We start from the raw sequence: 25111 nt of genomic DNA on the forward strand, positions 1-25111 counted from the left end.
AGCGCACTGAGGAGTACTAGCATACTCTGGAATGTCTCTTGGGCTCCCTACAGCACACATACTTGCTCTGGGGCATGTCTGGATGTCTGTAGAGCTAATTGCAGGGCCCTGAGAAACCTCTGGGGCACATTAGGGGTGTGCCTAATTAGTTTCCATGAGAGTGTTTCCAGGTTCCCAGAAGTCAACAGGGAAGCCTTTAGAGACCCCTTGGGAAGACTCAGTGGGGCCCTAGAGTGATGTAGCAGCTTGTGTTGGTTGCATCTGCTTGGCAGGGAAGCGAGTACCCTGGTGGGAGCTGACTGACTGGGAGGTGATTCCCTTGGTTTAATTAATTTAATTACCTGGATTATAATTAAATAACACTGTTCAGCGTTCAATCAAGATTATATTTTTCCAAAGTACTGCAGTCGTGCATCTGTAGCAGCTTTCCTAAAATATATCGAGTTTATTCAAAATTCCAGTGATGCTCCTAAAGCACTTGAAGTGCATTTGAGGTGGCGAGTGACAAAACAGCTCTGAGAGAATCATCATCAAATCAGAACATTGGAACGGTAACTAATAGCAGAGATTCTGATAAGAATATTTAAATTTTGAAATTACCTTTTTCTAAAGTTGTATTTCACCAAGTTTCATCAATGTGCACACTGAAAAGCTGACTTGCTATGTTTCTTTTTATAAAAAATCATGTGTTACAATTGAGAAAAGAAGGTATAGCATGGAACATTCTCCAAGTAAAGTGCAAAAAACATTTCTTCACAGTTCCAATTAATGTCTTATGTTTTGTTCACATCTGTCTTATGCTTTGTACCACATCTGACTGCTGTGGAACATAACAAGCACATATGGGACAGTACACAATTCACCATCAACTCAGCAATGACTGACATCACTCCCATAGAAATTCTGAAACAGAGCTGTGAAAACTGAAAAGTAAAACATTCAGCATTTTCATTGGCATTTTGGTAAAGTTGCTGTAATAATGTCATAATAATGTAATGTAATGTAATAATGTCATACCTTCCTCCATTTTAAAGCCAGAGAATACTGCCCTCTGAACAACGAGGAACAAGATTTGTGGTGCTCTGTTAAACTTTTTCCAGCTCTACAGCATCTTTCAAAAGGCAATGGGACCAGTAGGCTGCATTCCTATGTACCATCCCACCTGCCCCCGTGTTCTTGAGAACTCCACAACTCCAACAGAAGATATTATCATATTTAAATGCTTTTTCGCTTACCCCTAAAGTAACTTTCTCCATGATTTTTAGTGCAACTTTTTCACCAGTAAGAAGATGCCGCCCGAGTTTTACCTTTGCAAAACCACCTATAATTCAAAACACAGATGCTTAAAGTTGAGCGTGAATTCTTCTCTAATATAATACAACAAGTAAAGCAGAGTACCTAGCATTGGGTGTAATGTTTTAATTAGAGGAAGAGGTAATCAGCACCATCAATTTCCAACTGGTTTCAAAAATCCAATTTCAAGTTTATACTAATGAAACCTGACTTAGAGAACTGACAAGAGCTGTCAATCTATTCTCAGATTAATTCTAGAGTGGTGAGACAGACTGTTAGGCGTGCTGTTTCTGTACAAAGATGACACTTACCCGTTCCAACTGTTTCATGGAATTCCTAGTACTTGAGAATTTCCTCGTAGTCACTGACAGACATCCTGAAATGTGCAAGAACTGAAGATCCTCCAAGCACGTGCAATGAGGAAGTGCCAGCAGTGTTCACATCCTAGTTAGGACATATTCTTAGAGGCAGAAGGGACACTCGTGGCAGATCCAGCAATGCTCATCTTCTCACCAACGTGCATCCCCCTCTCACCCAGCAACAACAAAACACAGTGCATGAAGCTGGCTTCACTTAGGTTAACAATATGGAACATCCCTCAGGGCTTTGTGCCACAGAGCAGTAGCAGGGCTGGACTACAGCTTTAGGAAGCAGTGGAAGCCTTTCCCTGTATGGTTACAGTGTCCGTGCACGCACCCCACAGCCAGAGCATTGCAAGCTGAGCTGCCTTGCTGTTTCCTGCACTCATCCCAATCTCTGCGAATGAAAACTCAGAATTCAGTCAAGGCGTTGATTGAGCACGAGCGTGCCTTTATTCAATGAGACAAAGGAGGGGGTGTGAGGTCTGGTGGAAAGAAGGGACTCATCCTCTTTTGTCATCATGAGAGTGGCTCAGTGCTTGTGATGTTGCCCGGATCCTCTGTCTCTTGGCCTGATTCTATGCCCCCCTCCGAGATCCTTGGCTTGTCCTCTGTTATGCTGACCTGAGCCTGCATGGCAGTGTCGCTTTCTGGGCACTCGGGCTGTGCTGGTGCTGGGCTGTCCTCGAAAAGCTCTGGATTACAATCCTGGATGGTGCCTGTGGTGTCTGGCAGGCTCAGGTCAGCAGCTTCAGGAGGGATGGGATGAATGAGAGCTTGGACGACGATGACGTTCTTCTCTCCATCGCTGTTTTCATATGGAAGGCTGTCAGTTGAACTGAAGCATCCTGTGCTTCCCGTGAGCTCTCCATTGAGGGAAGCACAGGATGCGGCATCATCAAATGCCCTGTGTCCTCGGGTAACAGAAGGGCTGGAGTCACCTAGGAAGGAGAAGATTCACAGCGGTTAATGTCGAACATTCGCAAGATGAATCATGAAAGAGGTTCTTGACATTTGGCTATGTAGTGGTGGTGGGCAGAAGCAAATCGGCTTCAAGCAACAGAGTCACTGTCTTGAAAGTGATCCTCGTGCAGGTCCAGCTCTTGTGTTGACAAGAGACTCATTTAGGAAAGACAGGGGTCAACTGAAAATGTCAGGCACGGGCCTGAACTCCACAAGGAGGTACAAGCCCACTGAAAGCATGAATTCTACCTGTTGCTGACAAGCAGTGTTTTGAAAGCTGGATTTGCACCCTTACCTTCCAGGACCAAGACTTCTACTTCGGAGGGCTCCCTGGCACTGCTCTGCAGTTGGTGTTTGGCCACAGGGGATGGTTTGCCCAGGCAGAAGCACGAACACCAACTGCCAGCTGGTGACTCTGCCCTCTTACTGGGAGAACTTGGTCTGCAGAGAGAAAACAGAGCATGCTGTCAGTCGTGGTGCAGGGTGAGTGAGGGAAGAGCTGCCCCGAGCCCTTGACAACAGTTGCCTATTCCTGGCACTCCCTGGTTTCTGCTGAAACACAGCTTATAAACGTGCTCTGTTTCAAACAGCAGAGGATTCTTCCATTCCTACAGCTCAGCCCTCAAGTCCTGCTGGCTACATTTCTCTCAACCATGTTAGTCAAGATTCAGAGCATGTGAGCAAAGGCTCCACAGCCGGACAGGACAGGAGCTGGCAGGCTCATATACATGTAACGAACAAATAATAAACCAATAATACCCACCAAACCAATGATGATAGGGGCTGGAAAAAGTATTCCTCTTTACCTTTCAGATAGAAAATCAATGACCGTATGGAATCTGCCCAGTACAGCTGCGGGGCCTTCCTCAAACACGATGTCGCTGCTCCGTGTCGCGGTGGGAGAGCTGCTCTGGCCACTTCTCTGAGCCTGTGCCTCCTGCACGGTGAGCAGCTTTGTGGCAGGAGGCACCCACACAGATTTGGGCCCGGCCAGAGAACAGTGCCCTGAAAGGGAAAACCACAGGTGAGACGGAGGATCAGAAAGCAGCAGCACAGCCATCACAGTTCTGCATTTCTCTAAGACTTGCTTATCCGAGCCACTGGAAGAAGAGGATCTCAAAATAACCATGTGCTCAGGGGTATGCTCGTGGCAAAGGACAGCCATAATTATGAGCATCTCTTGGTATCAAAACAGGCAAACAAAAACCCTATAAAAACTAGGGGACAGGGTTCTCAGAAAGCTTTGCTGCCACATTTCAATTAAGCTTCACCTGCTTGCAAAACATCTTAACGGCAGTGACAGTTTTCTCAATGTAAGGTTTGGGATTGGACACTTTGAGGAACCAGGAATGGGGCACCATATTCTAATCTAAGCCCAGAAGCCTGTTGTCTCCTCAACAGTTAGAGCATTTTCAAAGGTCTTGGAGAAGGCCTGGATTGGATCAAGGTGTCAGATCAACATCAAGCTAATGGAGGAAGGCACTCACCCTCTCCCACGGCTGTTGTGGATTTGGAGCAGAAGAGGACATCTGCGTGGCTGATGAGGAATTCCACCACAGCTGACTGGGTCTGCAGCTCCATGCAGGCAGCTTCTCCGCTTGTGCTCTGCTGGGATCTGAAGAAAAGGCAGATCTTACAAGTCATTTCCCCAAGATCATTTCCCCAAGTCTGAAATTCTGTAGCCAAAAACTGTCAAATTGGGCTCTAGAGGCTTCCACAGTGGGCAATCAGTGATGCCACTGACGAAATTCTCCTGCATGGGATCAGGGATGATGATCAGGGACACAGCAGTCCCAGCTAAATGAGTAGAAACTGTCATCTAGAAATTGTGCCCCTGGGGTTGGGGGAGAGCAGAACTAAGCAGCATGTTGAAATGGAAAAAGAAGTTTACCTTAAGAGGTTTGGAGCCCACACAATCGCCAAGTTCTTAGCGTCCATGTTGGTTACGGAGCAGTTCCCTGCCAGAGACGCCAAGTGTCTCATCAGGTATTCCAGGGTCCTGGAAAACAAGAGAGGCAGATGTTCAGCACCAAAAAACAAGCAGTGTTGCAGTGCACTTCATCGCCCTCTGAAAGGCAGCAGGGCTGAGCTCAGCAGACCGAGCGCAGCACTGACCTGTAGTGAGGAGCGGGCAGCTGCTGGATGGCGTCCTTCATTCTGTTCACCTGCTCCTCCTCTGTGGCAGCGCAAACAGCGTCCTGGAAAAAGGCAGGAAGGGATTCAGACACCAGTCAGGCTGGAGAGCTGCCACAGGTTTGGGAACCATGGGGACAGCGCGCTGGTGGTCAGCACCGAGGCAGACTCGATGCCTTCCAAGAGGAATCAGGGGAACACAGCAGCACGCAGCCTGTGCCATCAAGGCCAAGCAGTGCAATCTCTGGGGGGCTTTACTGCCTGATTGCTCAGTGTAGCTCCTCGCAGCAGCCATTCAGCTCCAAGTCCACTTTGCTATTAACCCCATTCTACCAATAGTTGGGGAACAGCAAAGGAAAGGGAATTCTCACAACCATTGTGAATTGCTTAAATAAGCACCTCCTGGCACCACCACAAGTGCCATCAGTGAGAGGCAGGATGTGGCAAAGACATGCCTCATGGGGCTAACATTAAGAAAACCTCAGAGCTGGGGCACTGCTGCAACCACTAGCCAGGATGCCCAGGGAACAGGTACATGTCATTTCCAAGACATTGCCCTGAGCTTACCAAGAACTTGTCATACAGCTGGTTGGTCAGGAGAGGGTTTGGGAGCTCCCTGAAGTACAACTTGCACAGGGAGCTCACGCTGTGAAGTTCTCGGATGCTGAGCTCAGGAACCTGCTCCGTACTGAATTCATGGCTGCAGAGAAGGACACAGAATTGGGCAGAGGGCTTTGAGAAAGAAGAAAACAAGTCCAAAGCCACACAAAATACAGTCAAGAAAAGAAATGGGTTCCTCTGAACGCCCTCAGCATGACACGGGCCCCTACTGACAGCTGTGTCAGTCGCAGCACTCTTACCGTAGTCGCTGGATCCTCGATGCCACGCCAGACAGGCGGTATATCCCCTGGACTACGCCATGCTGCTCTATGAATTCAGAGCAGCTCTGGAGGACCTGGGGGACTACAGAAAAAGTGCCAGCGGTTAGCTCAGCTTCTTACTCAAGTCCTGGTTCAGGCCGTGACCTTTGCACATCCCATCCACTAAGCCCAGCCGAGCTAATGCTTGCTTCCTCCTTAGAGGAGAAAGCTGGCAGAGACAGCTGTGAGGAAACTACACAGAGATGTGTACTTGGCTTTCCAGAAATGCCACGACCTATCAACAGCCTGGAGAAAGTAATTCTGGCAAAGCCACAGACACTGCAAGTCCCATCACAGCTCCCTCAAGAATGGAGGAACCCAATCTCACGTCCAGAAGAGCTAGGAAAAGGATGCAGGATGCTCTCTGTGTCCAGAAGGCTTCCTACGTTTTCAGGCTGAAACAATTGCTGGGTATGATCTCCCTTTCACCTTTAGACACCCAACAGAGGAAGATGTCAGGAATGGGCTGTTCCTTACCATCACGGCCAGAGCGGAGAAGGTGCTCCCCCAGGTCACAACCAAACACCCCTTCCTTCGTTGGCTCTGGCTGCGTCGCTCTACTGGGGCGGGCCTTCACCAAGGAACGAAGGAAGGTACTGAGCTTGCCCCGTTTCTTCGGCACTGTGCAACAAAACAAAGAAACCAGTTCATTTCAGGCTTGGATTGGCTGTACAGGGCCGAGCATAACGCGTTCGACCGAGCACGTAACAACATGAAGAACATTCCCAACAAGGACACGCAAGAACTGTTTTCCCCATCCCTGCAACTGCCCAAGGCCAGGTCAGAAGGGGCGCCAGACAGCCAGCTCTCAGCCCTGTTAAATGCGCAGGCTGGCGATCCAGACTGCCTGAGGATCCTTTAGGCCCCTTCCAATCCAAAGCCATTCAAGGAGGATTCTGTGACTTCCCCATGTCCAAGAATAAACACAGAGGGATTGGGCCAGATCTCTGCGTGTTCAGATGGAGCTTAATGCAGTCCTTTTGCTAAGCTTGTTCAACTCGGGTATTAACAAAACCCCTGAAAGCCACGTTCTGACCCCATTTTATTAATCCACATTGTCAAATATAAAATACGTACCAGGCTTTGGCAAGGAATTGACGAAGGACTCGGGAATTTTTCCGTTGATGAGTTCCACGCACTCACCAGGGAAAAACCCAACCTGTAACAAGATCAAAAAGCAGGTGGGCATTAGCTCGAGCCCAGAGACAAAGGGAAAGTCCTCTGACACCAACACAGGGCAACTGTTTGCATCCAGAAGCCATCCCGTGCAGAGTAGCTCCAACCTGAGATTCCCGACTCTACTGAACTTGTGCTCTCTAGTCAGAAACGTGTGCCTACCTCAAAGCCACGCTTGCCTCTCCACCAGGGGCTCAGCTCCTTTGGTGGCATTGCAATAATGCTCACCATGTCTCCAACCTGCAAGAGATTGAAACATCAATCCCAGCTTCAGCACAGCTGGCAGGAAATCACAGCTCAAATAGCTGCTTAATTCTGTGCCGCAGAATATCCTCAAGCTTGACAGCAAGGGAGAAGGAGTCTGAGAGTATTCCTGAGGCGTTCACACCCTACACTACTCTCCCGTGTATGACAACAAGGAACGCCTGGAACTGCTTACCTCCAGGGAGAGCTCATCCGGCCCCTGGGCGACGTGGCTCTTAATAACATGGGCCGCCACAATTGCTGGAACGTTAAGAGATGACACCACACGCTCCAGCTGCGGCTTCCACATGTTATCAGCCTGAAAAACAGAGCACAGGCCGAGGTCAGAAGCTGAGGACAAACCAGGAGGATTTCAAGGTGAGGAGCACATCTGCAGAGAAAGCTGCAGCAAATGCACTCCGTCCTTATCAGGAGCCCTTCAGAAGGAGATGCACGTCTCATCACAGTTTTTTCCCTTCCTGGCGTGCATTGCCAGGCCATGCAAAGATGCATCTCTCTCTACCCAGACTAATCAGCAATGGCACTGGCGCAGACAGCTGGCCAGGCCCTTTTTGGCCCATTCTTTCCTGCAGGAGAGTACATCTGCAGCTCCTTCTAATGGCTCAACACAGGGAACAAAGACAAGCCAGAGCTTCATACTGTACCTCCGTCGCCGCCACCTCAGGCTCACGGCTGATCCCACTGCACGCGACGCCCATCACAGTAATGTGAAGACTCTGGAACAGAGCAGAAACACACTTCTGTTTTCTCTATTCACACAGCACAGTATGGGGACACTTCTTCACAACTACCCTCGCATACCCTGCAGCAAAACCATGCGGGGGGACAAAACATGGCACGTACCTGGCAGTGAGATCACCTCAAGCTATCTGCAGCAGTTCCTTGTCGCTTTGCTCAGATGGAATGAGAGCAAAAGCTGCACCAAGGCAGTGGGTGGAGGGCGAGGAGAGGAGAGAGAAAGAGCAGGTCAGTGAGCAGGGCTAAGACAGCCATGGAATAACACACACAGCAAAACCGTCCCATCCACTTGCTGCAAGACATGCTGAGTCTCAGGCTACGTGATGCCTGTCCGCCCAGCAACTTTACAATGCTTCCACAACTGAGCAAAGACAATTTAAGAAGCACGGGACAGGTGCCAACTTTACTGATACCCCCTTTGGAACGTGTGTACCAGGGGAAAATTACGTCTGATTGTCAAGAGTAAGCAATACGGTGCTGTGAGCTCCGACAGCCAGCAGTTCTCAACACCTCACTGCCCACCCATCCATCCCACGCCAGCTCAGCTTACCTACAAGCTGCTGCACACGACGGTGTGATGAAAAAGGCACTAAAGGCACTAACTAAAATCACTAACTAACTAAAGGCACTAACTAACTAAAAGCACTAAATAATTAAAGGCACTAACTAACTAAAGGCACTAACTAACTAAAGGCACTAACTAACTAAAGACACTAACTAACTAAAGACACTAACTAACTAACAGCACTAACTAACTAACGGCACTAACGGCACTAAAGGCACAAGACCAACAAGACAACCAACCACTCCAACCACTAGCTCACCCACAAAGGAACACAGAACGCACCGCTCCTCCCCTCATTCCAGACGCTTATGACATCACCAACGGCCAACAGCCTGGTCCACCATGACCCCCCACAAGGCGGGGAGCCAAGACCACGTGGTCACATCTGATTCCAACACGGCACCACAACATTCCAGGACTCAGTGTGGGCTTGGAATTCTATCCTGGTGTGGCAGCGCAATGGGAGGTGTTAGGGCACAGCTGAAGAGCTGACAGACACCGGACGTTTCCAAAGGAGGGTGCCAGATTAACTCTCAGCATTCTCTTGCGGGGCTCTTAGGAATGCTTCAAACCCATTTTCACTGCCTAGCTCATTTCTAGAAAGTCCAGTTGAGAAATGCTCACTTTGTCTGGGGAACGCCTCTATGCATCATGAATGAAAAATAAAATAAAATGGGCACGCGACCCTATGAAACTTACCTCTCTGCTCTTGCTGTCAGCCAGACACCTCAGATGAGCATGACGTGTCCCTGCTCCTGAATGAAGATTCACCCAAGTCTGTGTTCCTCTCTGCTCCATCTCTGGGTCTAAAAGAAACACAGAGATGATTACAAGATCATTTGTGCACACGAAAGACAAGGGTGCACACGAATTCTGTTTAGCAAGAAATACTACAGTCCCAATGGACTGCGGTGGTAGTACTTGAATCCTCATTTGGGGCTGGAGCTCAACAGGTCAACACATCAGAAATAACACAAAGTGCATCTGGAAGACGTGTCTCAAAGCCCAGAAAATCCAACACGGGAGGGGGCTGGACAGTGGACCACAAGTGTCCATTTCCATTGCAGCTCCCTGTAGAGAACAGCACCAATCAGCAGGCGTGAATCAATTCATTCACAAGCTGCACAATGACTCTGTTCTTTACATGATAAAGAAACACACAGAGATTCCTGACCAAAAAGTTGGGAGTTAATAACGACCAAAGAGGTTCCTGTTCCTACGCCTCATCCTCTCACCCCAACTCCTGGGTGATGCCCACAGGCATCAAGTCAGCTCTCAAATCCATTGAACTCCAGTCACAGAACTCCATCAAAAAGGATGTCACACATGTGACACTTACATACATTTTGCATCAGAAACGGTGATGCCAGCAGGAGCAGAGAGGTGACTGTCCCCCTGTACTCAGCACTGGTGAGACCACAACTCGAATTCTGTTTCCAGTTTGTGGCCCCTCACTGCAAGAATGACACTGAGGCATTGGAACGTGTTCAAAGAAGGGCAACAAAGCTGGTGAGGGGTCTGGAGCACAATGGGGCCATATGAGGAGAGGCTGCAGGAGATGGGAATGTCCAGCCTGGAGAAGAGGTGGCTCAGGGGAGACCTCATTGCTCTCTATAACTTCCTGAAGGGAGGTTGCAGTGAGCTGGGGGTCGGCCTCTTCTCTCGTGTCATTACTGATAGAACTAGATGGAATGGTTTCAAGCTGTGGCAGGGGAGGTTCAGGCTGGACATTAGGAAATATTACTTCTCAGAAAGGGTGGCCAGGCACTGGAATGGACTGCCCAGGGAGGTGGTGGAGTCACCCACCCTGGGGGTGTTCAAGTAATGACTGGATGTTGTGTTGAGGGACGTGATTTAGTGGGAGCTAGTGGTAATAGGAGAACGGTTGGACTGGATAATCTTTTAGGACTTTCCCAACCCTGTTGATTCTATGATTCTGTGATTCATATGCTAAGAAGCAAGGAGAGGCTCTTTTGTTAAATCTTTCAGTAGAGAGAAGAGTTGATATTCGCTTCTCCTGACAACAGAAACACGGTACCAGCTTTCTAAGCCAACCCACCTACAGCAGGCAGACAACGCATATGTAAAGGAGCACGCACATCCCCTCCGGCATCACTTGAGATGACAACCCACCTTCAGATCTCTGTGCATTTCCCTTGTTTTACAAAGATGCAGCCTCGCTGCAGCTCCATGGGTGTCACACAAGGCCTGCAGGACCTTCCTCCACAAACCCCATTTGCAGGCCTTGCTCCGTGAGGATTGCCACCTGCCCTCCTGAGCAAAAACAAGCACTAAGAACGAGAGCAAAGCACACTGGATTCGCCCTGGCCTGGCCAAGGCCCAGTCCTACCAGACAGACCCTGGGATGAAAACTACTCCACAAACACCAGATGGACACCAGCAAACAAGAAGTTGATCAGATCCAACCCGAAGCAAGCACCAAGCCTCCCCATAAAGCTCTTTGCCATCTGCTTTGTCATCACCTTTCCTTTCCCTTTCCCTTTCCCTTTCCCTTTCCCTTTCCCTTTCCCTTTCCCTTTCCCTTTCCCTTTCCCTTTCCCTTTCCCTTTCCCTTTCCCTTTCCCTTTCCCTTTCCCTTTCCCTTCCCTTTCCCTTTCCCTTTCCCTTCCCTTCCATTCCCCTTCCATTCCCCTTCCATTCCCCTTCCATTTCCCTTCCATTTCCCTTCCATTCCCCTTCCCTTTCCTTTCCCTTTCCCTTCCCTTTCTTTCCCTTCCCTCCACACCTCAATCCCAAAGTTGTTTCCACACCTGCCAGCACGTGTTACCTCCCACCTGCTCATTGCACAGAGCTTCAACAGCACCAAATTTGCTTCCGGGGTCCTCCTTCAACTCACTGTGCTAACACTCATGATTCAAATTACACAGAAATCCTAGCAGAAGTTCTCAGTGAGAACTGCACCTAACACCCAACACGTGTTCATAACAATGCCTGCATAAAAAGAAGCAGAGATGGCACGGCAGGGCAGACGTACTTGGTGTGCACATCTGAAGCCATTTGAAAACCTAGTTGCTCTTGCTGCAGGACCCCTGTCTTCTGTTAAAAGCTGAATGGTCACAACAACACCTGTTTCCATCAGCTGCCACCATCCAAAGCAGCCAGCCTTCTTACAGTCACCTGGCCCAAACATCCCTTTTGCTCTACACTTGATTCCTGCAAGAGGAGGGAGGCTGGCACGCAAACCATCCTTCCAACACCCCATCCCTGCAGCAAGGGATCACAGCGCTGGCACAGCTGAAACAAAAAGGGTGTGCGAGTTTCCTGTTAGCACTCAGTGTGAACAAATCTACCACTGAGCAAAACCGTGAGCCCCCACTCACCTCAGCACAGGTCAACCTGTAACCCCAGCCTTCCCCTATCCATGTGCACACACACACCCATGTGCCACCCTGCCTGCTTTGCACACTCCCATGCACGCACCACATCGTGTGCCCTCCTTTGCATTCACAGACGTGCGCAAACCATCCCAGGGAACACCTACGTGCCTACACCTTCCACAAACATCCCTTTGTGTGCACCTGTGTGCAGCCCAACTCCTCAGCACACGCACACGTTTGTGCCACCCTGTCCACGCACTCACCATGTGCCCTCCAGCACCCAAGGACTGCAGAGATGCTCCAGATTGAGCCAGAGATGGAATATCACAGTGCTGGGACATGATTGATCACTAAGGAAAACACTTGGAAGCACATTCAATCTGCAGAAGCTGTAATTACTGGGCACAGTCAGCTTTCCTATGGCTCAGCTGGAGTAGGAGGGTGCTCTCACACATCTGCTCAGGGGCTTCAGCTGAGACACTTGCACAATGCTGGGATCATTCTGATGGAAACTATGTCTTCAGATACCATGGTTAAATCCATCCAAAATGATCAAGCGGAGCCTTAGCTCTTGAGCAGCACTTCTTCCCCACCCTTCACTACTCCAAGCAGCTCCAACAAACTTCTCAGAAGAAATCCAGGCCAGCACAGACCTGGCAGACCAGAACCAAGTGCAGCTGGTGGGACTGCAGTGCCCACTCCTTGCTTCCACCCTGCTCCAGGAGGTTAAGGAGTCTGAGCCTCACTGGCCTTTGACAGCTCAAGACTTTCAGCACCTCATGCCAACATTTCTCACTAAGATACACCTCAGGCATTGAATTCTCTTCTCACTACCTCCTCCCAGTCCTCTCCTAGGAACAGAAACCATTCAGATTCTACAGCAAACTACAGCATCTGCACTGCAAGAGCACACTGAACCACCTGCAACAGTGAAACATGGTTTTGGAGAGTGGGTTTGAAAACACACCTTTAGACAGCTGTCTCCCTGTAGCCAAAAGGAAACCAAGCAGCAAAAGAAGAGTCCAGCCTGAAACATGCCCATGCTACTAGCCCAGGTTTTTCACAGTCAATGCAGAATCCATCCTGCTCTTGAGGTGACAAATGACCAGTGGGTCTCCCCTTGCTCCACACCTTCTCCTTCAAAGCCAGAAAAAGAAAGAAAAAACAAGCAGAATAACCCAGACGTACCTTTCCACACATAGAGCAGAAAGTGGAACAGAAGTTGTCTCCTTCCTGAGACATGGTGGGGAGCATCCCAGGGGAAGCCCAATCATAGAATGGCCCGGGTTGGAAGGGACCTCAAGGATCATAAGATCAATCACCTCCCTGTCCCTGCTGGCCATCCCCTCTTCTGATGGAGACCAGGGGACCATTTGCTCTCTGAGCTGCAAGAGCACGCTGATGGCTCACGTTCTGGTTTTCATCCACCAGGACCCCCAGGTCCTTCTCTGCGGGGCTTCTCTTAAGGACTGCTCCTCCCAGTCTGTAGAAATGCCTGGGATTCCTCCAGCCCAAGTGCAAAACCTTGCACTTTGCCGTGTTCAACCTCATTAGACTCACCTAGGCCAAACTCTCGGCTGAGTTCCCTCTGAATGGCATCCCTTCCTTCCACTGCATCAGCCGCACCACTCAGCAAACAGCATCTCTTGGAGGTTGCTCCCCAGTTGAGACTGCCTCAGCTTTCCAGTCAAGGCATTGACATTGGTGACTTTCCCTTTGCTAATATCCTTTGACTATTTACCACCATCTTGGTTAACACCTTTATATTAGCCACCCTTACAGAGACCAAAAGGGTTTGGGCTTCCAAACTCTCAGCAAGCATTTGGATCAGACAGCTTCCTGCTGGGGAGCCCCCTGCATCACTGCTGCCTCCTCTGGTACTGTACCCACAGATGCTTCAGAGCTCATTAGCATGGACTTCCTTCCTCCCCTCAGCAGCTGCTCCTGCATTCACCTTCATTCCTACTCAGATACCGGCCGCTTCCAGCACCAGCTGACCTGCAAGACACAGAAAGGAAAGGTGGGAGTCATGCAAACGCACAAGCCCAAGGCTGCGACACCACCACGTATGGCAGCCTCGGGAAGTCAGCTGCAACTGCAGCCTTTGTCAGAATGGAAACAGGCACCGTCAATTAAGTGTGACCTCTGAACTCATTGCCACCATCAGAAATAGGCACTGAAATCGCTCACTTCACTGCAGCTGGTTACCTCCAAATACTTGCTGATGGTGTCATCTGCAAACTTGCTGAGGCTGCATTTGATTCCACTGTCCATGTAGCCTAGAAAAATGTTAAAGAACACTGGTCCCAACACCACCCTCCACCTGGACACTGAGCTATTGACTGCAACTCTCTGAGTGTGACTATCCAGACAGTTCCCTATCCTGCAACTGGTCCATCCATCAAAACCAGTTTTCTCCAGTTTGGTGACCAGGATTAACCTCAGGAACAGAGTTCCTGCATAGAATCATAGATTTACCCAGGTTGGAAAAGACCTTGAAGATCATCAAGTCCAACCGCAGCCTAACAAGTACCCTAACTCTAAAAACCCTTCACTAAATCATATCCCTGAGTACCACATCCAAACGGCTCTTAAACACAACCTGGGACGGCAATTCAACCACCTCTCTTGGGAGCCTATTCCAGTACCTAAAATCTCTAGTACCTAAATGTCTCTAAAAAGAGCACAGGTATTAATCTGACCAGAAAGGTTCCTGTTTGTTCATAAAATGAGCCTTTTTCCGCTCCATCTTGCATAGGCCACTGGGCACAGGGTAGCTGGGAGACCACAGAACAAGTGGTTCTGTGAGCAAAAGGGAAAGCACTGCCTAATCCAACTCCTCCAATCTCTGCGCTCTGCCAGGAGGGACATGTCCAAATAGGGTGGCAGATACACACAGGAGAGAAATATTTCCACTTCCCTCAGCCAACACTGCTCTGAATTTCTATGGGACACACAATTAGATGAAAAGGCATTTGACAAAGAAGGAAATGAAAGAGTTTAGTCTGCTGTGTCATTCTCTCGGTAGACAAAATAACTAACCCTCGCCAGTGTTAGTTCAAAGAATAGGCAGATTTTATCTCCTGACATGAGCAGTAATTCAAAGAAGCTGGTATATGATCCAGTATCCTGCATATTCACTGCAGGCAGGCAAAGACATTATGAGATAAGGGAGATCTACACATCACTTGTTATGAACACCTCATAAAGATAAAACCACACACAATGGGAGAGTTTATGAAGAGGACTACTCTTGGACTGCTTTCCAAGAGGCATCAATTAGTAACTCTCTTTGCTTATTTTTCACACTACTCTACAGTGTCCTCCTGAGCCCCCTTACTCCTGTTGCCAACTGCTGATGCAGGGAATCCTGAGGAACCAAGGATTCATAGTTGTTCCATCAGTAGTCCTTGGTCAGCTCTCCCTCCCTGCCCCTTCTGTTTTGATCCCACTAACCAAATTTCAGTTAGTCTGAAAAGAGGATGGAAACCTCAGCAGCAATTAGTTTCTAAATATCTTGCAATGGGCAGTTTGTAGGAGCCCCATCTCAATGCCCACAGCACAGGAGGCAGGACTGCTTAGCCCATGCACTAGTGCATTTACCAGCACAGATGTAAGCCCAGATCTATGCACACCAAATACAGGCTCTCAGTTTGCACAAGGAGGCATCCACGGAGCTGAAGTATTAGGCAGATATTGTGGTGGGGCAGCAGTTATTGAGACGCCAGACAGAAAGGACACAGATAAGGTGGCAACTCAGCTTTACCATTATGACTGCTGATGGAACATCTAATTTCACTGCTCAAAAGAGAACTTCCATATAACTGGAAAGGATGAAATTCACAGGGGAAACCACACACAGACACACACAAAAGCAATACAAAGGAGATGAAGGATGGTTCACATACTGGTGATTCACTCTGAGACGCAAGCAAATGAAAGAGTATCCCCAACCATTTGCCTCCCCAAATGCTAAATATATAAACTTATTGCAGTGATAGCTCCGCCAGACGTGAGTCATACACTGTAAAACCTTATGGGGTCAATCAGTTTAACTTCAGAAATTCATTACACCACCAAAAACAGACCGGTGTGACCAGGCTGGTTCATTTCAGCTCTTCAAAACTGTTGATAAAACTGCCTGAGAGCTGAAATGCTTACCAGCAAAAGCTAAAATGTGTAAATCAAATGTAATAAGCTGGCTTTGTCTACTGTATAGAAACGATGCCTGAAAAAAAGAAAAGAAAAAAAAAAAAAAAGAACCTAAACCAGAACAAATGGAATGGCTGCATAAAACAGCCAGTACTGAAACAGCAACCCAACCTGGCTGCAGACTGAGAGAGAAAATGAGAGTTCACCAAAGTCATGGGACAGGACAGATGTTCATGTTCATGCTAACACTGAACCCAAGTGGCCACATGAGGACAGCATCTAGTAGGAAATCAGAAAAAAGCATCCTTTCAGAAGTCCCTTTGGCAGGTGGCATCTACCAGGGCACAGCAGACCCGTGTGTTCAGTAACCAGTCTGATGCTTCAGAGCCCACTGATGAGCTACAAACTGGGGTTTAACCAGTGCAACACAAGGAGGGAAAATCTGTCTTGAACATAAAGAAGAAAGAGAAAGGTATCCAAAAGGACTAACGAAGAAATGCTCAAACTGCCCAGGAAGCATTTTTTCCTGTGGTGCAAAACACAGTTTATTTGCTCATTCAGGTAAACATACCATGAACCTTTCGGGTAGCTGATGTCTTGTCTTCAGCTGCTTGGCACGTGCATGTTCCCTGATCTTCATATAAACACTTGTGAAAAATGAGACTTCTCTTATTTCCCTGGGAAGTAATGCCCACTTTTTTACTTTGACGGAGCTCCTTCCCATCCTAGAAGGGAAAATATCAAGTCAGATCTCCATGAGTCCTTCCATCTCTGCACTGAGCAAAGGCAGCCTTCAGATCTATGCTTAATTCACCCACTTCCCTAGAATTAATGGAACTGTGCTTACTGGAACATATGCTGAAGCTTAAGCACAGTGCAGTGTTTTCAACATGCAGGAATGGCTATAGAACATGCAGAAATTCTGGCTGATCTATGACAGCTTAAAGCACTGCAGAGGACTGTTAACAAGCCCGTTTGGACATCACCTTGAATAAATGACATTATCCCCAAGTAAGGGAAGGAACAGCTGAGCACCGGGGAGGTACACAAAGTGCCAGAGCAAATTCTCACACTGTCAGGTGCAAAGAAAACTGAGATTTCACCCTAAAACCCAGTTCACAACAAGGCTACAAAATCCTGGCTGAGAATTTCTCTGTTAGAGTTGAAGCTCAAGACTGTGCTCCAACCAACAATATTTTGTGCAGCAAGACTTCAGGAGTTCACAAGAAACCCAAAACAAACTTCCATTTTAACTTGATAAATGAACTCAGGACATAAAACAAACAGTGCTGATCTGGGCAAGTAAAAGAGCATAAAGAAAAGAGAGAAGTACAAAAGCTATCAAGCAAAAGCTCAGACTCGCATCCCTTGGAAGTGAAATTAAAGGCTCTCATTCATTTCCAGAGAAGTCAGAAAGGAAAATACCATTACATGCCATACCTTGAACCACTTGACGTCCACCTTGGGCCTGGACAGCTCACACTCAAATGTGACCTTGTCCTTCTGAGTGACGCTAATGTCTGCCAATGGTTTGCTGATTTTCAGACACTTCTGAGAAGGAGAAAGAAGGATGTGGATTTAGTTGGGAATTAGGTCTCTAGGAGCATCTGGCATAAGGAGTAATGAAAGGCAGTGCCTACTCTCCATGCGTACTAGAACTTGTCATTAACAACAAAAAAACCTAGTGTTTTGAGCACATTATCATTACTTGTGCTAGGGGAGGAGAGGGGAAGGGAAAGGGGAAGTCCACGGTCCTCTAAATTCAGGCTTCTTATCCTAAAGCTCAACAGCAAATAGCAGTCCACTTCCCTACATTGCTAGACTCCGAGCATTTAAAGAACATCACCTGACCTCATTATGAGCTCTAACATAGCCAAAGGAATTAATATATTCAAATATTCTCTTGAGTGATGAGAAATATGGAGCATAAGTTCAGACTTCTGCTGTTAAACTCTCACTTCTCTCAGAAACCAGGGTAAGAGTTCAATGCTGTTTAAGATGAACGACTCATATTTTAAAAAACTCATCTCATTAAGGCTTGGATTCCCTACTACAATTAGCTAAATTCCACTTTGGATCATGCTTCACCATGGATCACTTAGGGCTTCAGCCACTTAATGGAACTAACTCAGTTAAAAGTCAGGGGTAAAATAAAAACTCTATTGTCCTAGCAGAGAGATTTGCAATGGAGTAACTTAAGTAAGGATGGGAGACTGAAGGTGCTGGGGAAGACATCCAGGTTTAGCTACAGGGCATGCATGCAGAATCACAATACAAAGGCCAGACAGAGAAATCAGAGCTTCCTGAGAATTAATGGGGTTGTTTCTACATACCCACCCTATCTGCCAGTGTAAACCCTTCCAGTGAAAAAAAGGAAAGCTACATATAGGTGGGGAGAATTGTTGGTGAAATTATTTGTGATATTTTTGCTAATAATACGCCCAAAATCCTGGAGCAAGACTTCAAGATAAGCAACTCAGTCTGTGTAAGTAGACTTACAGAAGAGAACCATAAAGCTTATGGAAGGGAAATGACAAGTTAATCCACAGCTAAAACAGAGTAGAGACGAATAGTAGGAGCTTGTTTACTTTGCAGAAGTGTGAGCTTTAACCACTGCTGAGCTCCTAGTACAAAAGTCTGAGCCAACAAATTTCACCACCCTGGGAGATGATGGAGAAGAAGAAACCACTTAGGAGCACATAAAAGATGTGTCCCTAAGTGTATGAGCTCCTTTCTGTATGAGCATCTTCAAAGAGCCAACAGAGTCAATGATTTTATTGGAAGCATCAGATTTTATGACTCGCAGGAAGTGATCACCATAACTCACACTCACATCTCCTGCCTGTAGAGGAGATCCTCCTTGCATCTAGAAAGACGCAAGAAGAAAAGAGGCAAAGAAGGGGTAAAAAAAAATCCCATCTTACATTTGGGATGCTTAATTCCAGCCTTGAAGGCTGATTAGCCCACTTAACAGCTGTGCTCTTCAGAAGCAGTTGTTCCACAGCTATTCAGAGAGAAAGACAAGTTTTGTACTTGGTTGTTAACACAGAGAACAGCATAAACACACAAATGAACTCAACTTTGCAGTGTTGTAATGGCCGATGAGGGAAGCCAAGGATCCTTCCACACTGTCAGCCTTCATTTCCAGAGACATACCTTTGGGGGTGATGGTAATGCTGCTCTTGTCATCTCTCGACTCACAGAAGTACTCTCCCTCATCCTCAGCCCGGATCCCTGTTATTGTCAGGGTTCTTCTGACCCCTTCCTCATCAATCTGGAAACATTTGCTGGGTTTGATCTCAACTGCATTCCTGCGCCACACCACCTTCCCTTTGACACGGCTCCCTTCCTCTTCCTCTAAGCCACATAAACAGCTGCTTAGTGCTCCCAAAGCGAATGCTCACTTGTTGTTTCCAACTTGAAGGTCACCTTCTGGCCAGCAGCCTCGCAGATGTATTCTCCAGCATCTTTCTTCTCCAGCTGCTCCACAACCAGACGCCGTGTTTTGCCCACAGATTCCATTCTGAACGTTCTGGAGGAGGCAAGCAGTCTTCCATCCTTGTACCATTTTACTTCGCTTGGATCCTGTGCTACTTCACAGCTGAGGGAGGCACTTGCTGCCAGGGCAGCACTCACCTCTTTCTGCACCTGCTCCTGGTTTATAAACACAGGTTTTGGCTCTGAGGGAAGAAAAGAAAAAGTATTGACTGAGGGACTGAAATGAGACCATCTTGCAGGTCTGTATGTACAGCTTGGAACAGGTTTAGGTTTCCACTTGTGCCCAAACTAATAACCTTCACTAGAGAATATCAGCTCTTCTGTTGAAACTAAGTGTTAAATCTAGGCAAGAAAGAACCTAGGAGCTGAAGAAACCAAGAGGGTCCAAATACGCCTAGTATTTGAAATGTAGGAGAACAGATAAACCCTAAATAAATGGGCTTCCACTTCTATTAAATGGTTTGCCCTACAAAAGGCTGTAGAAGTGCAGAATATTTCTGACGCACTTACATCATGGACTTCTCTAGTGCTAGCCAGCTTCTAACAGCAGCCCAATTTTGAAGAAGCTTCCTATGCTTGTTTGGGTCCCAGGAAAGATCCCAGGGTCCTGATGTTGATACCAAGACAGAGGCTCCAAGGATGAATGCAGGACTAGTAGGTGTGAGGGGGACTGACATTGCCTTTTATTTGCAGTGGAGACATGGAAGACCACTCATTCAGATCATCCGTGCAAGCATATTCAGGCATACCCAGCTCAGGTGACCGGGAAGGCTCCTGCTCCCCAGCAGTCATGGCAAACCCTTCCAGGACCTGTCCCCTATCTCCTTCCTCCTCGCTGTCACTCTGTGAAGCCTTCTGCTGCCATCCCTTTCCCTTCCTTCATGACTTTCTCCTCTGCATGCTCTCTGAATTCTGAGTGGCAGCAGCTGCCCAGGAGGGTAAGTTCAGCTCAAGTTGCTGTGCTGCTGACCGTTGCAGTACGTGCAATCCCAGGATTCACACCACAGCTCTACCACCAGCACTGCAGTCCACTGAAGGCCAGGGAGCAGGGCAGCAAGCCAATGCAAGAATGCAGTTGATACACTCTACATTTGATCTCCCTGCTTGTATTGACTGTAGAAGCATCATTCTCTCCACCCATCTCCAACAGCCCCTGTTTTGACTGATGGTTTTCAGGGGAGGTTCAAGTTGGATGTTAAGAAAAACTTCTTCTGAAGAGGAATGGTGATGTGGTGGCACAGCTTTGCAGGGAGCTGGTGGGGTCACCATCCCTGGAAGTGTTCAATAACCATGGAGATGTGGCACTGAGGGACGTGGGCAGTGTGCATGGTGGGATGGGTTGAGGCTGGATGTGGGGATCTTTGTGGTCTTTTCCAACTACAATGATTTGATGAAGATCAGAAGGCTTGATTATTAGCAAGACAACAAACATGGCCTAGACCAACCAGGTGATGCAAAACTTCTCACAAATGCAATGGAGCTTTGGCCCACTTCAAATAAGGATTTCAGCGTGCACCACAAATACTGAGATAATGAGATGGCAGAATCAGCCCTTTTTACTCTAGTTTTCTATAGGTTTCCAAGGTGTGCAGCACTTGTTTCTTTTAAGCAAGAAGGACTAATCTGCATCCCATAATGCTCAACACTGAGCACCTAACATTCACGATGTCCTTAAAATGGGATTGTTCTGTGCTACCAGTGGAACCCTGGGGTAGAGGAACCCTGAAAATCTTTCTGAGTGCAATGGGAAGAGGATTAATTAAGACTCAGAAAGCCAGTGCACTTTGGGAGAAGCTAGTAAGATGAGGATTTCTGTAGTGAAAGAGCCAACCACTCCAAGAGTACTCATAATCCCTCCTGACTTTCACACCACATCATTTTGCAGTGAGGGCTGGACTGGCACGTCATGTTACAGTGGTACACATGAGAAATACAGCAACGGTAGCTAGGCAAGCACTCTCCACGTATGGCAGAGGAGGAGGTATTACATTACCCTGTGCAGCCATGAGGTCATCCGGTCTGAAAGAGAACAGAAAACCTTTGGTTTCTGAGGCAAACAGCTAATAATAGCCCTCAGCTAGTAAAATTCAAGTGTAAAAGCACTACATTTCTGGGTTTTCCCCCTACACCTCTGCAATAAGACGTGGGCTGGCTTTGGCTGCTGAGGATTAACTTGGTTGATTCCAGTTGTTGCCATAATCTTTCTGTCATCATTTATATTTCATTTTCTCTGACAGATACCTCCCAAATCTATCCTTTCTGTAATCCACTCTTTGCTGAAACTGCCAATTTCCTGAGCCAAAAGCATGAGCTACACAACTTACGGAACAGATCCAAAGGCCACAGAATCACATCCACGTGGTGTGGGAACAGTGAGAGCTGATAGTTTAGAGTCTACACCACAGGCAGCAGCAAAACTGTCTATTATAGGAGCAGAGATATATTGCACACCAGGGACTGAAGGAGCAGAATGCCCCAAGACGGAGAGAGCAAAGACTGCAACTTTTACAAGGGAACAGAACGCAAGCTATGCCCTGCAAGGACACCAGGTCTGTGTGAGCAGAAAGGCAGTAGACTCCCAGTACAGTTGCTCCTCCACAGAGCTGATCAAATGCCAAACCTTGACCAGGATTAAGCTCCAATGTGTTCACTGCCATAAGAAAGAAGAGGAGAAAACAGATTCCCTGTCCTGATCAGCTCAGAATACAAGACGAGAACTGTAAAGTTAACAGAGAACAAGCTGACTTATGAGCAAAAACCAGTAGAGTGCAGCTACAAATAAAACAGAAGACAAACCCTCGTCATCAGCCAGCTCACTAATGGTCACTCAGAATGCAGCTGATGTGCCCATGGCTATCTGGAGTCTAAGTTAAAATTTAGCGGATCTTGTGCAAAATATAGTGACACCAGAGCAATCTCTACTGCAGTTGGAGTGAGAGATCTGCCTCCGTGCTAAACTCTCAGACTAATGAGATACGTACAATTAGAAAGGTATCAATGGATTCATGATTGGTCATTACATTTACAGAACATGGAACGAATGGTTGTCAACGTGGGATTCAACAAACCAAAGGCAAGTGCAATGCCTCTGACTAAAGGTTCTTAGGACACTGACAACCAAACCTTCTCAGTGCAGCCACAGTAGAGATCTGTAACTACTACTGCTGAAATATCAACTGGCAGAGCAGTGTTGCACATTGTACAAATCACAGTTGGACATCCATGGACAGCTGATGATAAAAGTAATTGTAGGGGAAGAGCTGGATGAAATATTGTTAAAAACAAAGAATCATTTTAGCTGCATGTTTGTAAGAATTTATTTTCATCCTCCCCAAAACAGTTTCATGGCAGAATCAAGAGGACACGTTCACACAGACGTTTCCACAGCCAGACTATGGAATAATCAAAGAATATCAACCAAAATGTGTTTCCTACCAGTTACATGAATCTTGAAGGTGAGTTTCTGGCCAGCAGCCTCGCAGCTGTACTCCCCTGCATCTTTCTTCTCCACCTGTCTCACCACCAGCCGACGCTGTTTGCCCTCTGACTCAGCCTTGAACTTCTTGCTCCAGGTGATCAGTTTCCCTCCTTGTTCCACTTCACCTCTGTCTTCTCCTGGGCCACCTCGCAGCTCAGCGTGGCATTTTGAGTCAGTACAGCCTTCACCTCCTTTTGTACCTTGTCCTTGTTTGTAAACACGTCTTCTTTCTCTGCAGGGACATCACAACAGTCACACCGTTTTGCTGTAGTCTGCTGCAGAGCTTACTCCAGCTCCCCGTTTTCACTATACTTGCCCTTCACATTGAGCATTCTGATGCCTCATTAAGACAGGAAAATACTTTCCCCTCTATTTTGCTTTGGGAAATATCACTTCATATCATATCATATCATTTCATATCATAACAGAAAGCTAAACATTTCGCAGTCTGATAGCAGATTTGGACATGAGATTTAGAACACCTGCATGCACTGCTGAACCTCCTCCCTTCTCTTTTTTCCTTCTGATGTCTTTCTACATTTCCAGTAAATCAGAAGGGAACGGCCCTCTAGAACAGGTTGCCCAAGGAGACTGTGGATGCTCCATCCCTGCAGGCATTCAAGGCCAGGCTGGATGTGGTTCTGGGCAGCCTGGGCTGCTGCTTGGCAACCCTACACATAGGAAGAAGGGGGTTGGAACTGGATGAGCACTGTGGGCCTTTGCAACCCAGGCCATTTATCAGTCTGATTATTGGCATTTTCCACCTCATTGTGTCCTTCAAATTTTGTAACCAGATCTCTTCAAACACCTCCCCTTTTCTCACTCCTTGCATGCCTGGTGTACAATGGGAAAACATGTTGATGACTTCAGTTCTTCATGGCATCAATTTCTGTTTTAGCATGAGACAAGTCATCCTTAAGAGACCATAAAAGTAAGCGATGAAATCGCTAACTACTGTGACATACCAGGTACCACATCTGATTGCTGTGGAACATAACAAGCACATATGGGACAGTACACAATTCAACATCAACTCAGCAATGACTGACATCACTCCCATAGAAATTCTGAAACAGAGCTGTGAAAACTGAAAAGTAAAACATTCAGCATTTTCATTGGCATTTTGGTAAAGTTGCTGTAATAAAGTAATAATAATGTAATGTAATGTAATAATGCAATAACTTCCTCCATTTTAAAGCCAGAGAATCCTGCCCTCTGAACAACGAGGAACAAGATTTGTGGTGCTCTGTTAAACTTTTTCCAGCTCTACAGCATCTTTCAAAAGGCAATGGGACCAGTAGGCTGCATTCCTATGTACCATCCCACCTGCCCCCGTGTTCTAGGGAACTCCACAACTCCAACAGAAGATATTATCATAGTTAAATGCCTTTTGGCTTACCCCTGAAGTAACCTTCTCCATGATTTTTATTGCAACTTTTTCACCAGTAAGAAGATGCCGCCCGAGTTTTACCTTTGCAAAACCACCTACAAGTCAAAACACAGATGCTTAAAGTTGAGTGTGAATTCTTCTCTAATATAATATTACAGGTAAAGCAGAGTACCTAGCATACACTGTGTGTAATGCTTCAATTAGAGGAAGAGGTAATCAGCACCATCAATTTCCAACTGGTTTCAAAAATCCAATTTCATGTTTATACAAATGAAACCTGACTTAGAGAACTGACAAGAGCTGTCAATCTATTCTCAGATTAATTCTAGAGTGGTGAGACAGACTGTTAGGCGTGCTGTTTCTGTACAAAGATGACACTTACCCGTTCCAACTGTTTCATGTAATTCCTAGTACTTGAGAATTTCCTCGTAGTCACTGACAGACATCCTGAAATGTGCAAGAACTGAAGATCCTCCAAGCACGTGCAATGAGGAAGTGCCAGCAGTGTTCACATCCTACTTAGGACATATTCTTAGAGGCAGAAGGGACACTCGTGGCAGATCCAGCAATGCTCATCTTCTCACCAACGTGCATCCCCCTCTCACCCAGCAACAACAAAACACAGTGCATGAAGCTGGCTTCACTTAGGTTAACAATATGGAACATCCCTCAGGGCTTTGTGCCACAGAGCAGTAGCAGGGCTGGACTACAGCTTTAGGAAGCAGTGGAATCCTTTCCCTGTATGGTTACAGTGTCCCTGCACACACCCCACAGCCAGAGCGTTGCAAGCTGAGCTGCCTTGATGTTTCTTGCATTCATCCCAATCTCTGCGAATGAAGACTCA

The 25111-nt window shown here is 47.1% G+C and overlaps 1 protein-coding gene and 1 long non-coding RNA gene across 6 annotated transcripts; both read right to left on the minus strand.

Moving 5' to 3' along the window:
* Positions 1-447: 447 nt before the first annotated feature.
* Positions 448-8778, minus strand: LOC146753624 (rho GTPase-activating protein 32-like). Of its 3 annotated transcripts, none has more exons than XM_085530682.1 (14): positions 7952-8778; positions 7753-7824; positions 7284-7406; positions 7007-7084; positions 6746-6827; positions 6146-6289; positions 5609-5711; positions 5316-5448; positions 4731-4813; positions 4507-4614; positions 4103-4230; positions 3422-3620; positions 2911-3056; positions 448-2593 (listed from the first exon to the last, which is right to left on the minus strand). In XM_085530682.1, exons 2-14 carry the CDS (start codon positions 7804-7806, stop codon positions 2172-2174), a joined length of 1803 nt encoding a protein of 600 aa, XP_085386808.1. In that variant the 5' UTR covers positions 7807-7824; positions 7952-8778; the 3' UTR covers positions 448-2171. The 3 variants fall into 3 exon arrangements, 2 of the variants coding, with proteins under 2 accessions (XP_085386808.1, XP_085386807.1); XR_014940069.1 differs by having other exon boundaries at positions 449-1321; positions 1605-2593; positions 7753-8778; XM_085530681.1 differs by having other exon boundaries at positions 7753-8778.
* A 338-nt stretch (positions 8779-9116) lies between these two features.
* Positions 9117-19592, minus strand: LOC146753625 (uncharacterized). Of its 3 annotated transcripts, none has more exons than XR_014940072.1 (4): positions 19058-19592; positions 16473-17452; positions 13310-13747; positions 9117-9217 (listed from the first exon to the last, which is right to left on the minus strand). It is a non-coding gene; the product is annotated as an uncharacterized LOC146753625 (long non-coding RNA). The 3 variants fall into 3 exon arrangements; XR_014940071.1 differs by lacking the exon at positions 9117-9217 and adding an exon at positions 12753-12886; XR_014940070.1 differs by lacking the exon at positions 9117-9217 and having other exon boundaries at positions 12753-13747.
* Between the last annotated feature and the right edge of the window lie 5519 nt (positions 19593-25111).

This window comes from Coturnix japonica, chromosome Z (assembly GCF_054131305.1).
Source record: "Coturnix japonica strain WE chromosome Z, WE-NBRP24, whole genome shotgun sequence".
NCBI classification, from domain to species: Eukaryota; Metazoa; Chordata; class Aves; order Galliformes; family Phasianidae; genus Coturnix; species Coturnix japonica.

Coding starts and splice junctions, on each gene's coding strand:
- LOC146753624 (XM_085530682.1), bottom strand. CDS start 7,806: ATGGGCGTCGCGTGCAGTGGGATCAGCCGTGAGCCTGAGGTGGCGGCG. Junction 7,085..7,283: donor CGGATGAGCTCTCCCTGGAG/GTAAGCAGTTCC, acceptor AATCTCTTGCAG/GTTGGAGACATGGTGAGCAT. Junction 4,231..4,506: donor TGGGCTCCAAACCTCTTAAG/GTAAACTTCTTT, acceptor CCTTTTCTTCAG/ATCCCAGCAGAGCACAAGCG.